General features: G+C 37.6%; 1 protein-coding gene across 1 annotated transcript in view; it reads left to right on the top strand.

Annotated features, from left to right (window-relative positions):
- Nucleotides 1-13,893, top strand: part of si (sucrase-isomaltase (alpha-glucosidase)) — a 130,979-nt gene extending 117,086 nt beyond the window's left edge. The window contains exons 43-48 of the mRNA XM_017704123.2: nt 1,672-1,728; nt 1,883-2,007; nt 3,936-4,024; nt 6,125-6,174; nt 8,555-8,725; nt 13,501-13,893. Coding sequence (XP_017559612.1) covers nt 1,672-1,728; nt 1,883-2,007; nt 3,936-4,024; nt 6,125-6,174; nt 8,555-8,725; nt 13,501-13,578 — 570 coding nt within the window. The 3' untranslated portion in view covers nt 13,579-13,893. The remainder of the gene's footprint in view (nt 1-1,671; nt 1,729-1,882; nt 2,008-3,935; nt 4,025-6,124; nt 6,175-8,554; nt 8,726-13,500) is intronic.
- The last annotated feature ends 1,882 nt before the right edge of the window (nt 13,894-15,775 follow it).

Raw genomic sequence — 15,775 nt, 5'->3', positions numbered from 1 at the left:
CCTCTGGCCAAGAGTGAAGAATCTCACAGAACCCAAGCTGAGCCACAAGCTCTATTCCTACAGCAATGCTGAGCCTCATCTCGCTGAAATGGCTCTATTACAATGGCAAAGACCCTATGCAATACAATTATTATACAACCAACCAAGAAGGTACAGTCTGAGGGCAAATAGGCACAGGCTTAAGAACCACCCCACCCCCCCAAACCTTAAGCTCATACATTTAAGGCTAATCAAAATGAGTAATAGTCTGACAGTAATAATTAGTTTGTTCCCTTTGTTTTTCTGTGCCATTCAGCAAAAATGCATTCAAACAGTATGAGCAGCAGCCGATAAACTGTGAAAATATCAGAACTATTTAAGCTTCTGGGAGGAACATTAGATGAAAAATGTATAACCTCTGTTCAAACTGAGTATCACATAAAGACCTTAAAAAGATGTTTATTCAAGTGTGCTATTAGTATTTTTCTTTTAAACCAAAAATAAGTGAGTATGCTTTCAGTATACTTTGTACTTATCAGAGATATACTACACAAAATTATACCAAAGTAAACTTGGTTTATACTTACAAGTATACAGAAAAGTTTAAGTATATTCAGCCTATAGTTGTACTTATTCTTTTGATTGAGATTATCTTAAGAAAAGTATAAATAAGTACAAAGCAACTGGGTGGCATGGTAGTACAAATGGGTAGCACTCATAGCAAGAATGGCCCAGGTTTGATATCCTGGCCAGGTAACCAGGGTCCTTTATGTGTGGAGTTTCATGTTCTCTCAGTGTCTTTTTGGGTTTCCTCCCACAGTCCAAAGACATGCAGTCAGGCCAACGTGTGTGTGTGTGTGTGTATATATATATATATATTTACTTGTACTTTCATAAACTAGAAAGTGGGCCAATTTAATCCCAGTACATGTATGAGTTAACTACTAGTATACTGATATTAGTATACTCGCTACATAAAGTATACTTGGGAAATATACTTGAGGTTTACTGAAGTTTGCTTAATAAAATGAACTTTAAGTATACTTTTTTGTAAGGGAATGCAACAGCTATAAATCTTCACCACAGGTGTGAAACCATTTGAAAACACAAAATCTCACTTGATGTGTAGAATGCAGTAAAACTTCATTCAGTAATGAAGAAAAATTCACAATCAACAATGCAAAGAATAAGTAAGTGGAAGTCACTGCCTTAGATGATCAACCATTCTGTGTTGTTATGAGTGTTGTTTTTTTTTCATAGCACACATGCTGTAATAACTTTACATTAGCACATTTATTTTATGTAAATCATATTTAATTGTCAGCTTTATTTGATGGATTTTGGCCCAGTGTGTCCTGGATTTTAGCCAAGAATTTTCATTTCAATACATCATATTAGAAATCAGTCATCTCTAGAGGTAAAAAAACACAGTTGGAGTGTCATAAATGAATGAATGTAGGCATAATTACAGTTCTCTAAATGTATTTTAATTTTCAATTGATTAAATTTATGAATTAAATTCAAATGCAATTTATAATTTAAATAACTGTGCATAAATACGTCTCTATTTAAATTGAATTTATAGTAAAATGATAGACTAGTGAAACAGAGACCTTTATGGACTGAAGTTGTTGATGTTACCTGACTTTAAACTGGTGGTTAATAGGTAAAACTCTGTTATTTCCTCTGCAGGGCGAGACTGTGGTGTCTGCTTATGTCCCTAATGCTCGCTGGTATGATTACCACACGGTACGTTTAACTGCTACACTTCAGTGTCTGCTTTGCTGAGTTAACTCAACCGTGTTTAACATCATGTAATATTTAAAGCAGCACATCTACCTGTAGATTCACACTGTCGGTCCTGAGTGCGCTTTTACTGACTGAAATGTGTTTCCTCTTTCAGGCCAGAGCTCTGGACGTTAGAGGCCAGTTTGTTAACATGCCAACTCCACTGAACAAAATCAATCTCCATGTCAGAGGAGGCCACATCCTGCCATGGCAAAAGCCAGAGAATAACACGTTCTACAGGTAAACAAGAGGCGCAAAAAAGATAATAACACACTACACGTCACCATGAGGTAACAGATTTGATTTATAGAATAGAAATAGAAAAATATAAATTCAAGGGCTGTAGTGAATGAAAACAGTGAAGAAAAAATGATTTAAAGCTGCAGGAACAAAAACAAGGTATAATTAGAAACAAACAAAAATAAATAAATACATAATATATACCATGTAATATATATTTTTTTTCTTTGATGACTCATTCTAGCTATATATATATATATATATATAGCTAGAATGAGTCAAAGAAAAAATAGTATTCTTGAAAATATTACCTTCTTACATACCTTACCACAGCCTCACACTGTTAGACATAAAGGTTCTGTTCAGGTACATTTTTCATTCATTAAGTTACAAACAGTGTAAATGTTCCCTCAAAGCTCCAGCAGTGGCTTTAAGGTCTGATTGTGAACCTTAAATCAGTTTTTCCAGGTGAAAAGATTGTATTTGTACCTTTTTATAACCAAATGTTTTAAAACAGAACAGTAGAATAAAAGCCTGGAGGCGAGACGGGGTGTGTGGAGTCAGTACAGCTTAGAACAGATCATTTCAGTGGATTATGGTTCAGTTATGTTCCCTGACAAAAGGTACTGAGATGAGCCCTTGAGGGAACCACCCCAGTGACAAGAGGAGAACCGCCCCAGTGACTTTTTCGTACCCTTATTTCTGAGAGTGTAGGCCATAAGAGGGCAACATGTACATTTATCTCGGACGCTGCCTCTGCTGTTCCTGCCCGTCCTCGTCCGTCACCCCCCAATTATCATATTTTCTAATGAAGATTTTATTTCTGTTGGCTGTTTCTTCTTCCGTCACCTCTAGATCGTATATGCTAAAAATGTTCAAACACCTGGTTGGATGTTTTTCCTCCATTTCCTACAAACTAAATAACAGAAATAGTTTAGTTTATAGAAATCCAAACTGTTTGTTGTGTCATTTCGGATATGTGGTAAAATGCAACGTGGCCTACATAAGAAAACAGGGTCCCACTTTATATTAAGTGTCTCTTTTAACTGTCTAGTTACACATGAACACCATATACAACAACACTAGCAACATAAACACTAGCTAAATGTTAGGAGAGCTGGCAGATAAAGTGTAAGTAATGTCTTAGTGTAAGTTATTACATATTTCCTTTTACTGCAGGAAAAACTTCTGAAAGAAGTTGCCATTCCAGCAAGACACCTAACCCCAAACTGCTCCCTGGGTGCTGTGGATAGGGCTGCCCACCGCTCCGGGCAAGTGTGCTCACTGCCTCCTAGTGTGTGTGCTCACTAGTGTGTATGTGGTGTTTCACTGCACAGATGGGTTAAATGCAAAGGTGAAATTTTCCCCATCGTGGGACTAATAAGGGTCACTTAACCACATGGTTATTAGAGACACTTAATATGAAGTAGAATAGAAAACAATGAAGATTTTCTTAATAAAAGAGAACTTCTTAAGTTTATTTTTCAAGAACTTCTTAGTGTTTGTCTTAAGAACCTTCGCAAGTTTTTTCTTAAGAAAGCTGGCCTGAATTTACTTTCTGTATTGACAAGTTTGACAGAGTTTTTTCTGTTTGTTTCATTGTAAAAAAAAAAAAAAGACAAACACATGACAAGAATGTAAAGGATGTTTTCACAAAACAAGACTGTACACACAATAATAACACACCAAAGTGGTCTGGACCGAAAGATTTGAGTCTTCCTGTGAAATCGCTCTGCTTGCAACTGTTGAAGGTTAATCAGAGACGCAGTTTCAGAAAACGTCCTTCAGCTCATCCCAGGTTAATAATGCCAAATATGAACATTGGGTGAAGCAGTGTGAGATCTGATTCCTGCCCGTGTGCTGCAGCATCATCCACTGGTGTTCTGTTTGTCACGTTCATCCTTCCCTCCTTTCCTTCACCCCTGCAGTCGGAAGAATCCTCTGGGACTGATCGTTGCCCTTGGAGATGATGGAACAGCGCGAGGTTCTCTGTTCTGGGACGATGGAGAGGGCATCGGTATGTTGTTCAGCTAATACTACTGTATTTAACCCTTAAGAGTCTTGAAATATTACTGTCATTTCATTTAACATCCTCTTCTACTCACAAACATTAATGCGGTTTGACTAAAGGTTTAGAAACATTCCTCACAATTTCTCCACTCCTTTATTGAGCTAACACTTTACTATAAGTTAGGGTGTTTTTGTTATCATCAGCAACAACTGAGACTTCCAAGTGATACATACACAACCGAGTGTGTGTGTATGAGTGTTTAGCTCTATCATTTGGCTGCTGTCCAATGAGGAAAAGGTTTTTTCCCCCTCACAAAAACTGCAGGTTTTATTAGAACATAAAACAGCAAGTAAAGGAGGCCAAAGCTGATCTTGCGGTTGCTGAGATTACGGTCAGGGCTGGGTTAAGTAGGCACAGCAGCATTTAAGCCAGGCATACACTGGGCAATTTCATAAATCTTTGTATTTGCTGACAAACCACACTGCACATCTGACTCTATCATTGTGTACAATCAAAAGCTCAAGCTGCACATGGAGCGAAGACCTCTGGACAGTTTCCAGTAAAGCTGACATATAATATCCATATCGCTGTTGTTGGAAGAAAACCTTGTATCTTCAAAATAACTTTACAGGAGAAGGAAAAAACCTACTTGACTTTTAATGCAAGTCAATGGAACCAGATGTTTTTCCAAGCCATTTTGGGCCATTTCTTTCAGTCCATTCATCATAAAATTTACACTGAATATAAAGAGCAACAGGCACTTTAAAATTACATCAAAAACTGAAAAATGACAAAGATGGAGATGCAATGTTTTCCTCCAACAGCAGTGATTTATTAGAAAAGAAATAATTTAGACTTGATTCAGAGGGATTTGGTGTGAAATGGTTCAGATTTCCTTACAATGGTGGTGATAGGAACCAGGGGTCACCATGACTACAACACAAATGTAGACATTTTATGTACTATTCAAAACAAGCAATGAACCTACACGAGTCTTCTGAGTCTTTATCTGTGGTGTTGATAGTAGCAAAAGTAAGAAACTGTTTTTAGGAGGAATGTTTTTGCCTACATGAACGTTTTCAGTCAAAACATTATAGTAAAACAAGGCAGTAAGCAACATATTCATAACCGTTTCATGTAATAGTTATATGTAGGGTAGTTTTTAGAGTTTTTAAACTCTTCGGATGTCTGGTTCCTATCACCACCACTGTGAACAATTCTGCCATTTGTCTGAAATACAGTACTTTATTAGGTAACACTATATTTGCATCGTCGACTTTAGATACTTTGTAAATACTCAATTTACTTTCAAGTTACATTCAAATGAATATCTACTAAATTGAGCATAGTTTTCTTTACCTCTAAATCTGTTTGTAATCCTAACTCTAAATCTAATCTCAAACCCAAAACCTAAACCCAACCATCACCCTTGTCCAAGTCTTAACCCTGACCCCACCACTGTTTAGAATCAACTGAGCTTCAGCAGATAGTGTGTTAACAATTGGAACAACTGTATGTAATCTGTAGGGGTGAGAAATAAAGTGAGACCCTTTATCTTCACAGTTTCATTATATAGAAATATTAGTGAAATTTCACTTTAATTCTCATTTAGTCAGCATATATATAGCTTTACCATGTAAAATGTTTACTTGGTTGTTTCTCTTTTGTCACATGTCTTAAGGAATTGTGATTGTGTGTATCTTTGAGAGGTTCAAACAAAAAATGTATGGCCATGCGATGATCTGACCACTCAGTCAGAGCTTGTTTGGGCAACTAACCACTTCCCCACTTAGTCTGAATGAAGTCACTGAAGCTAAAATTTGGCACAATCGTGACGTTTAGTTGGCGATGACCAAATCAGGCTTAAAACCAGGTTAAAACCATGCAGCCTTTACACTCACTGATATAGAAGAATGTAGAATCATGCCCCCCACACAAATGCATTACTGTTGGAGTTGTTTGTATTGGGTATTTTACACAAATTAAAAGGCAAACTATAAATGGTCTTTCACTGTCTGTTCTCTGAACTCATGCTCTATCCTTCTTTCCTGCTCTTTGTTTCTCTCTCCTCATCTCATTCTGTTGGATGACGATTGCCCCGTCCAGACACTGATAAGAGTGGGCAGTACCTCCTGCAGTCCTTCAGCGTGTTTAAGGTATGCTAACCCTCGCTGTGCTGCATTTTTCTGTGCCTCTCAAAACCACTGTGTTCCAGTTGTCATTAAAGCCAGTGGGGAATTCAAAAGCAGACCACGTCTCTTGTAGCCAAACATCTGTGGCTAAAACATCGACTGCTCCAAAACCGTTTCATGCAGAGTGGCCGTGCAATTTAAAGCCAGCCAGCGCCGTCCAGCACGGCCAAAATGTTCTGCAGATTTTAGGTCAGATGCTGAAAGATTAACCGAACTGTGAGGGCCAAAAAAATGCCCCACATAATCTCCGGCTACTTGTACAACAAGGTCAAACAAAGTCTACTGGTGTCCTTTGTGTTTAAATGTCACTCTTAAATTAAAAATATAATCTTCAGACTGCGGTCGCATGCCTACAGTGTCTGTCTGTGCTTCCCTCAATATAATCTGTAAGTCAGTGTAATAGATTTTGATCTTATATATGAAGAAGATGGTCATATAACCCATCCATCCATCCATTTTCTAAGCCGCTTCTCCGCCAGGGTCGCAGGGGGGTGCTGGAGCCTATCCAGCCTATTATTTAAGCACATTTGGTTTCACTGAGTAATATAATATAAGCAACCACTGTGATTCACTTACTTTATGTAATTATCACACAAATTATCATTTTCAAAACCAATATGTTTTAAATCCAGCTGTTTATTAACAGTACACTCCCTGGCCACTTTATCAGAAACCCCTCTCATGTAGATCCACCTTGCTGGTGCACGATTACAGACTGTAACTCTGTTTGTGTTAGCCGTCCTCTAACCCAGGGGTCGCCATCCAAATGTTAAGAAGAACCATTTGGTCCTTTCAACAAAACCTTAGAAACCACAACTTTTTATGTCCATTTTATTGACGTAACATGTTACCATCTTGGTTGTATGTCCCAGTATGTGCTGATGTTCTAGTATAGGCTAAAAATATAATATAAATGAATACAGAGAGTGTATCACAGTGAGGAGGGCCTGGGTTCGATTCCCCTGCCGGGTGATCAGGTCCTCTCTGTGTGGAGTTTGCATGTTCTCCCCGTGTCTGTGTGGGTTTCCTTCGGGTTCTCCGGTTTCCTCCCACAGTCCAAAGACATGCAGTCAAGCCAATTGGACATGCTAAATTGCCCCTAGGTGTGAGTGTGTGAGTGACTGTCTGTGTCTGTCTGTCTGCCCTGTGATGGACTCGCGACCTGTCCAGGGTGTATCCTGCCTTCCGCCCGATGACTGCTGGGTTAGGCTCCAGCACCCCCCCGCGACCCTGACGGAGAAGCGGCTTAGAAAATGGATGGATGGATGAATACAAAGACTCACTTTGCTCTGCTTTTGGCTTTAGCTCAGCTATAGCTGCTTTTCTCGCATCTCTGGCAGGAAATTTTCTTGTCAAAGTTCCTCGTAAAATGTCTTTTAATGTCTGACCTTTTACGAGGCTGAAGTTGCTTCTCGTTCACCAGCTTCTTGTTTGAGTTTTTGTCTCAGCCTGAGGTGCCAGAATGAAACTGCTGCACCATTGAAGGTGGAACAGGAAGCTGGTGAATGAGAAACTGACTTCAGCCTTGCAACATTTTAGTGTTTGACAGTTTATTGTTGTAGATTAAACGTATCTGAAAACCAGCTGGAGTGATTATAAATGCAAATAAGTCCATTCATCTCTGAATTCTGGGTGTTCATCTTAAATATTTCTCTTTGCTGCTTCATTAGCTACTAGCCAGGTGAGACTGTTGTCTGTGCTGCTATGGTGACCAGCAGTCTGAGATGATCTCCAGGGTTAAAGGGTGAATTAGTAGTTTTACATTAACTCCAGCTTTTAAGATCATTTACTGTTAAACTGTGTTGAACGATCAGCAGAGCTTTATTTTACTGTAAAGCAGGATTATTTTACTTTTACCTACGAATCTAATTCTGCTGTGGAGCCACAACAGGGTGGTAAAAATGCTGTATGTGGCTCTAGAGCCGCATGTTGTCAACTCCTGCTCGATCCCTTCATCTGTGGTCAGTTTCTGGCCACAGAGCTGCTCCTGTCTAGATATTTCTGTGTGTAAAAGCAGCACTGCTGTGTCTGATACACTCATACCAGCATCACACGCAGCATCATCTCAGTGTTACTGCTGTGCTGAGGATGGACCACCAACCACATAATATCTGGACAACAGAAACTGTGTTCAGAAACTGACCAGTGATGAATGGGGTAGAGGAGGGTGGATAAAATGTGCAGCAGCAGATGGACTGCAGTCTGTGACTGTATGTCTACAGATTGGAGCTCTGAGAAGGGTTTCTGATAAAGTGGCCAGTGATGCCATTGTTAGTCAATAACATTTAACAATGATTACCTATAGTGTTTCTAATATATGCTTTATTTGATGTATGTGTTTCAGAAAACTCTAACAAGCACTCTTCTTCAAAATGGCCTGGACCCCGCTGACCGTCTGAGGCTGGGTCATGTGCGAGTTTGGGGGACAGGAAGTATTCCCATCACTAAAGTCTCCATTACCTACCCCGGAGATTCAGGATCCCTGCTGAATTTCTACCACGATGCAGTAACAGAGGTCAGACTTCTTTTACCTGCAAAGCGAAAGGGGAAAAAATACTATATAACACACACACACACACACACACACACACATACACACATTTACATTTACGGCATTTGGCTGACGCTCTTATCAAGAGCGACTTACAATTTGATCATTTTACACAGGTAGGCGAAGGTGGTGTTAGTCTTGCCCAAGGACTCTTATTGGTATAGTGTTGGGGGATTGAACCCCAGTCTGTTACCCGCTACACTACACCAACCACCATATATATATAGATGAAAATTTATTAAACAGTGTAGTAAGGTTATTAAATAGTATACTAAATGTTATTAAACTAATATTATTAAATAATTTTGTTGTTGTTGGAAGAAAACCTTGTATCTCCAAAATGGTAACTTTACAAGAAACGGAAAAACATACTTTACTTTTAATGTAAGTCAATGGAACCAGACTTTTAAGTTATTTTCAAGTTATTTTAAGTAGTTTCTTTTGGTCCATTCATCAAATGGACAAAAATTCTTCAAATTTACACACAATCTAAAGGACAAAAATGTTTTTTAATATAATAAATAATAGATGACAATTTACTAAACAATGTAGTAGTTACTAAGGATATTAAATAATATACATTAATAATAAATAGATCATAAATTATGAGACACTGTAGTAGGTCCTAAATTTATAATATAAAATGCTAAATAATAAATTGATCATAAATTACGAGACATTCTAGTAGGTCCTAAATTTATAATATAATATACTAAATAATAAATAGATCATAAATTATGAGACACTGTAGTAAGTCCTAAATTTATAATATAATATACTAAATAATAAATAGATCACAAATTATGAGACACCATAGTAGGTCCTAAAGTTAACATATAATATAATAAATAATAAATAGATCACAAATTATGAGACACCATAGTAGGTCCTAAAGTTAACATATAATATACTAAATAATAAATAGATCATAAATTATGAGACACTGTAGTTGGTCCTAAAGTTATTGTATATTATACTAAATAATAAATAGATCATAAATTATGAGACACTATAGTAGGTCCTAAAGTTATTGTATATTATACTAAATAATAAATAGATCATAAACTATGAGACACTATAGTAGGTCCTAAAGTTATTATATAATATACTAAATAATAAATAGATCACAAATTATGAGACACTGTAGTTGGTCCTAAAGTTATTGTATATTATACTAAATAATAAATAGATCATAAACTATGAGACACTATAGTAGGTCCTAAAGTTATTATATAATATACTAAATAATAAATAGATCACAAATTATGAGACACTGTAGTTGGTCCTAAAGTTATTGTATATTATACTAAATAATAAATAGATCATAAACTATGAGACACTATAGTAGGTCCTAAAGTTATTATATAATATACTAAATAATAAATAGTTAATAAATCACAGGACACTGTAATAGGTCTTAAAGTTATTATATACTGAATATACTAAATAATAAATAGATTACAAATTATGAGACACTGTAATAGGTCCTAAAGTATTATATAATATACTAAATAATAAATAATTCAGCAATTTTGTTACTGAATAATCAATGCCCATTATTGAATACATCAAATGAATTAGTCAAAATATGTGAAATCATGAATTAAAAAGCAATGACAATTTACAAAATAATATATTAGTTAATAAATCATGTAAAAATGTCAATAATTTGGAGATGTTTTTTCATTTACGACTGTTACTGAATGGTTATGGTGGTTACTGAATAGTTTATAATAGTTATAGGATAATACGCTTTAATGTTAATAACCTATTCAATAAGCCTACACTGTTAAAAAAAAGACAATTCTTCAAAGGTTCGTTCATAAAAAAGACATTTGTTCTATACAGAACATCAACCATTTGCATGCTGGTTCTTTGTGAGGTGAAAAGGTTCTTCCTTTTCAAACATGGTTCTGTCTTGGGGGTTGATAATATAACTATAGAAGAACCCTTGTTGGTGCAAAAAGGATCTATGTAGAATCATATACAAAACATTCTCCATCACTCTGATGAACCCTTAAGCATGCAAATTGTTCTTTAAGATTTTAAATAAAGAATGTTCTATATAGAACCATTGATTTTGCTAGAGAACCCTTAAAGAACCATCTTTTTAAGATTGTAAACTTTAAGGTGTTTTAGTTATAATTGTGGGCCATTTCTCTTAATCCATTCATCATGAAATCTAAAAGGCAGCTTGCATTTTGAGTCATATAAGAAAATGTAGCCACGTTTTTACAAGATTTTGCATCCGAACAGCAGCGATTTGCAGCTACACATGACAGCTATGCACAAAATATCAAGCTCTTATCAAAGTGTTTTTGAGTGAGAGCTGGTGAGTTTTCATGTAGGGTTTTATCGGAGGCTGGCTTTTGAAAAGGCAGTGCTGGCGTAAGGGTGGAGAAATGGATTATCCATGACAAAGGTGGAGGGCAATGATATTGCTGCTTTCCCCTTGACTCTTTTGAAAAGCTGCCCTTGCAAAGTCGCATTCAAACGGACCAACAACGCAGATTCTATTAATACCGGCGCGAGTGGAGCTTTAGAGGCCGGGATTTACACCAGCTGGGCGAGAGATCGAAAGGAGAAAGTGACAGAGAGAGGCGCTGTGTCTGGATTTGAATAACTAGTGTTCCAGCTCACGCCGAGCCATTTATCTTTCTTAGCATTTCCCAACTGCATACCAAGTTTGAAAGGGCCAGGCAGCTCCATCTGTCTCTGTGTGTGTGTTTGCCTCTCCGCAGCTTAAAGGGAGCAAAAGGTGGCAGCTCACACTGACACACACACGAACACTGCTTTATGCCTCCTTATCGCATTTTAATGGCTGCGTCCACGGAAATTAGGCATAATCACTCTGCCTCACCTGAAATTTGGGGGTCGGGGCCTTAAAAGCAGTCCCAAAGCAATGAAGGTGCATTCCTTGTTTGTGTTGTACAAGTTAATATGTAGAGCAGAGTCATTATCATTTTTTCTAAATGTGACACATTCTGTCGTTTTGAGTCAGAAATCACAGGGGCCAATTTGCATAGAAACAATATTTTTGTTTAAAAAAACAGTATGTACTGTATTTTAATGATTACGTAACAATGGATAAAAACTTTTTTTTTTACTTTGAAGAAATGTTGGATTTAGTTTAATTAGCTAGTTTTCTCTCAAATTATCATGCGTGAGCCATCATGTGTCCCAGAAAAGACACACAGGCGTGATGTTGGAACCGGTTTAAGTTTATTTTAATGAAGCAATAACATTTGGAAAACTAACAAATAAAACAAACTTGGCAAAACATGCACAAAAAGCAGTGGGCAACTTAGTGCTGGAAGACAATGGATTATTAATGCCAGAATGTTGTTTTGAACACATTCTCCTAGTTTGACACTTTAAAATAATCCATAGTAGTGCAGACTGAAGCCCAGCTGCAGTGCATTTGCAGTGCAGTCTCATTCAAACGCAGCTTTTAAACAGCTTTTATTCTCAGCTCTCTAAAGGTTTTCTACCTATTGTTGTGCCATGTCATAAGTCCATCAAAGTATAGTTTACTAGCAAAACACACCTCAGCAATATCAATTACTCAGCAGACTGTGCTGGACCACTTGCAGGAGAACTATGGATAAGTCAATGAGCAAACTAACAAAAGCAGCAGCCTGATGGAGCTCCACTTCCACTTGAGACTCTTCACTATAACAAGAATCCACGAGCTGCATGAATGAAAACGAGAGGCTACAATCACAGAGGAGATGACTCACTGACTATATACATGATACAAACACCTGTATCTGATTACATTCCCTATCGGAAAGTTTAAGTCTGTTCTGCAAGTGCATGAAAGATTATAACCCTCAACATGTCGGCTAAGAAATTGGTCTGCAGAGGACATGAAGTTTATCCTCTGATCTTTAAAAGATGGCGGTGGGACGGACGTCCAGCTTATGTGTCTCAGAACACAACGTCTTCCTCTCGGCCTTCTCGGCTCATCTCACTCTGACTGGACTCACATGATGCTCGTTGTCATAGTAATGTTTGCTCTAAGTGGTTGCATGTGTGTAACTTTGGATCTGATTACTTGTAGTGAGCATGTAAACGGAGGTTTTTGAGTGAGTGTGCATAAACACCTCAATCTTCATCTATAATCGGAATGAATTCAGTCAGGTGGTCAAAAATCTTTGCATTTATAAATACTTCAGTAATAAATACTTTCTGATTAAACAAATGTTCCCACTCATGCAGCTACAATAAAATGCACTGTTTTGAAATGGAGAGAAAAATCTTACATTGAGTCTCCCAAGTGGTGCAACCATATCATCAGGGGATCATGAGTTTGCTCAGTGGTGATGCTTCAGCCGTCTGTAGCAGGGAGTCCAAGCAAGCACAATTGGCCTTTCTCTCTCTGGGTGGGTAGGATAAGACCCCCTCTCACCAGCAGGTGTCTGTTAGCTGGTGGTTAGCATTCTCTTCCGAGCTTGCTCATCTGTCCAATGACATTACGTTAGGTCTCGGTGGAAGACTAGCCTTCCTAGCCTTGGGCTAGCCTTTGCCCTCCTAGCACTGGTGATATTGTGTGATTTGGGGAGTCCTAACTAGTGGGTGGAACTGGGGACGACTAAATTGGGGAAAAAATCAAATTACATTCAATTTTAGCAAACAAAAATAATGAGGCAGGACTGACGAGGGAAACTGTCTAAATAAAACTATCTGGATCCAAAGCGAGTCAGAAATACTGAGTCTCTGTCCTTTCTGTGTTTCAGGAGCTGGTCATCGACACCACTAGTGGGCTATATTTTGTGGGTCAACACTTCAGTATTTCCTGGAGCACAGGGCTATGACACAGGAACAGTCCAATTCAGCACACATATGCCTCAATAGCCTGCCAAATTAACACATGATCATCTTTCTTTATTGCATGAATTTAAACGTATTTATGAAGCTAAGCGGTGGTGCTAATAAAAAAAAAGAAATAGAAAGAAAGAAATTATAATGTAATTTGTATTATAAGCGGTAAGATTATATATTTTAATTTCTGTTCTCTACTGAGAATATTGTGTCATGTAAAATGCATATGGGGAGCATATTGTCAGTATATAATATCCAGATTGTAAGGATTTGTAATGAAAATAAAGGCCTTCATTTCTGAAAATAAACCTGTGTCACAGAACGTCTGTATAATAATAGTTATATTTCATCGAAGTCCTTGGTTGGCCTTGTTGCTAACAGGGCTAAAGTTGGAAAACTGCCTCACTGATGGCGGCATCTTGGGAAGATGACAATAATAACCCCTAATTATCAACAATCACTTTTTTGTGGCCTCTTTGCCGCCGCTACCTGCCAGGCTGGCTTTCTGCACAATTAGATTCAGAGATAATGATATGATAATCAATTATTCATTCCACAATAAATATAATGATATCAATTTAGAGATGGGGACTGTAAATTGATTTCTGCTCTAATTGGCAATCAGTGTGAGTTGAGGCATGTAGGTGTGTGGTGTGTGTGGAGGATTGGAGGGGGCGGGGTGGGGGGTCCTGCCTTACTTGGTGGCTAATGATGATAATGGGAGATTTTTTTTTTCTCTTTTTTTGTTGCAAAATGAGACAGGATGGTGAAGATCCAACTGAGAATATAATTATTTGGGGTTTTATTGTGTGAGGAAAAAAGTGCATTTGGAGCAACTATTCAATTAGCAAAAGAACAGCAGTCCTGCCTCCCCAGTAGGAGAAACAACACTTAAATAGCAGGAGGCTGAAAAAAGATAAAAAGGGGTATAAAACATGCACAGAATTTGAATAACATTTGACCCTTGTATGGTGTTCAGGTCTGTGGGAAACATTTTCAATGTTTACCAAAATAAAAGAGACGTGATTTATTATTATTTCAACATCAGATTCCTTGGCTTTTGCTCATTTTCTGTGAAGAACATATAAAATAGCCCATTTTCAGTGCCTTCGCTCTGTTCACCCCCCACACATTTATATTACACGTGGTGTTTCGGCCTGAATCCACGGGGAGTAAAAGTGTGGAGGTGCTGTGTCCTTCATTCTGTTCTCCTCCTACCTGGCCTGCTGTTTGTGTGTCTGTATGTGTGTGTGTGTGTGTGTGTGTGTGTGTGTGTGCGTGTTTGAGGGTGGACAATATGTACAGGCTGCTGACTGGCTACAGCTGCAAAAGGAGAACCCAAGACTGGCCAAATGTGATGTTTTAAACATAAATCTTTACATAAATTCTGGCTGCATTGATAAAAAAACAAACAAAAAAAATAATAATGTGGTAGGCCAACCAGACCGCTGAGTAACAAACACACACACACACACACACACACACACACACACACACACACATATATATATACATGCATAACATCATCATATTTTCCTTTAAAACACACAAAAAAAATATTTTATATGTTACGGGAATGACAGTTCTTAACGTTCCACACTGATTTTCAGTCGTTGTGACACATTGGTGGTTCTGAATGGTAGTAAGAACAAAGATGTCTTGAGGCAAGGGATGGAGAACAAAAGTCGAATGGGATAAGTCAACAGCTTTCCCCGCGTAAAAACTGCCCTCCCTGGGCTTAAAGCAAATATAAATCTGCCTTGTGTTGGAACATGGATCTGTGGCAAAAACACAAGACTTGGTGGCAGGGGGTCTAAAAAAGTCCAAGCTATCTTCTTTAAGGGGAAGGGATGCAGCCCACTAAAAGGCAGGGGTGGGGCTAAAATAAGGGTCCACCTACAGACTAAAACTCTTAAAACTAAAACTGTTTCTTGTGTTTTGGTTGTGACATGAAAAGATAGAGAGTAGTTGTTGTTTTTTTATTTATTTATTTAAGTCAAACTCATGTTGAATGAATATATATGTATATGAAACAAGGTACAACTGTGCATTTTACAGTCATAGTGATAGGAACCAGGGGTCCCCATGGCTACAACACAATTATAGACATTTTATTGACTACAAAATTACTTCTGAGCTGTTTTTGGAAGGTTGATGATGGGAAAATATTGGAATATTGGAAAAAAAAAG

The sequence above is a fragment of the Pygocentrus nattereri genome, chromosome 7 (assembly GCF_015220715.1).
Source record: "Pygocentrus nattereri isolate fPygNat1 chromosome 7, fPygNat1.pri, whole genome shotgun sequence".
Lineage (NCBI taxonomy): Eukaryota > Metazoa > Chordata > Actinopteri > Characiformes > Serrasalmidae > Pygocentrus > Pygocentrus nattereri.
The sequence above is the reverse complement of the archived record's forward strand: the minus strand, read 5'-3'. Positions and strand labels throughout refer to the sequence as shown.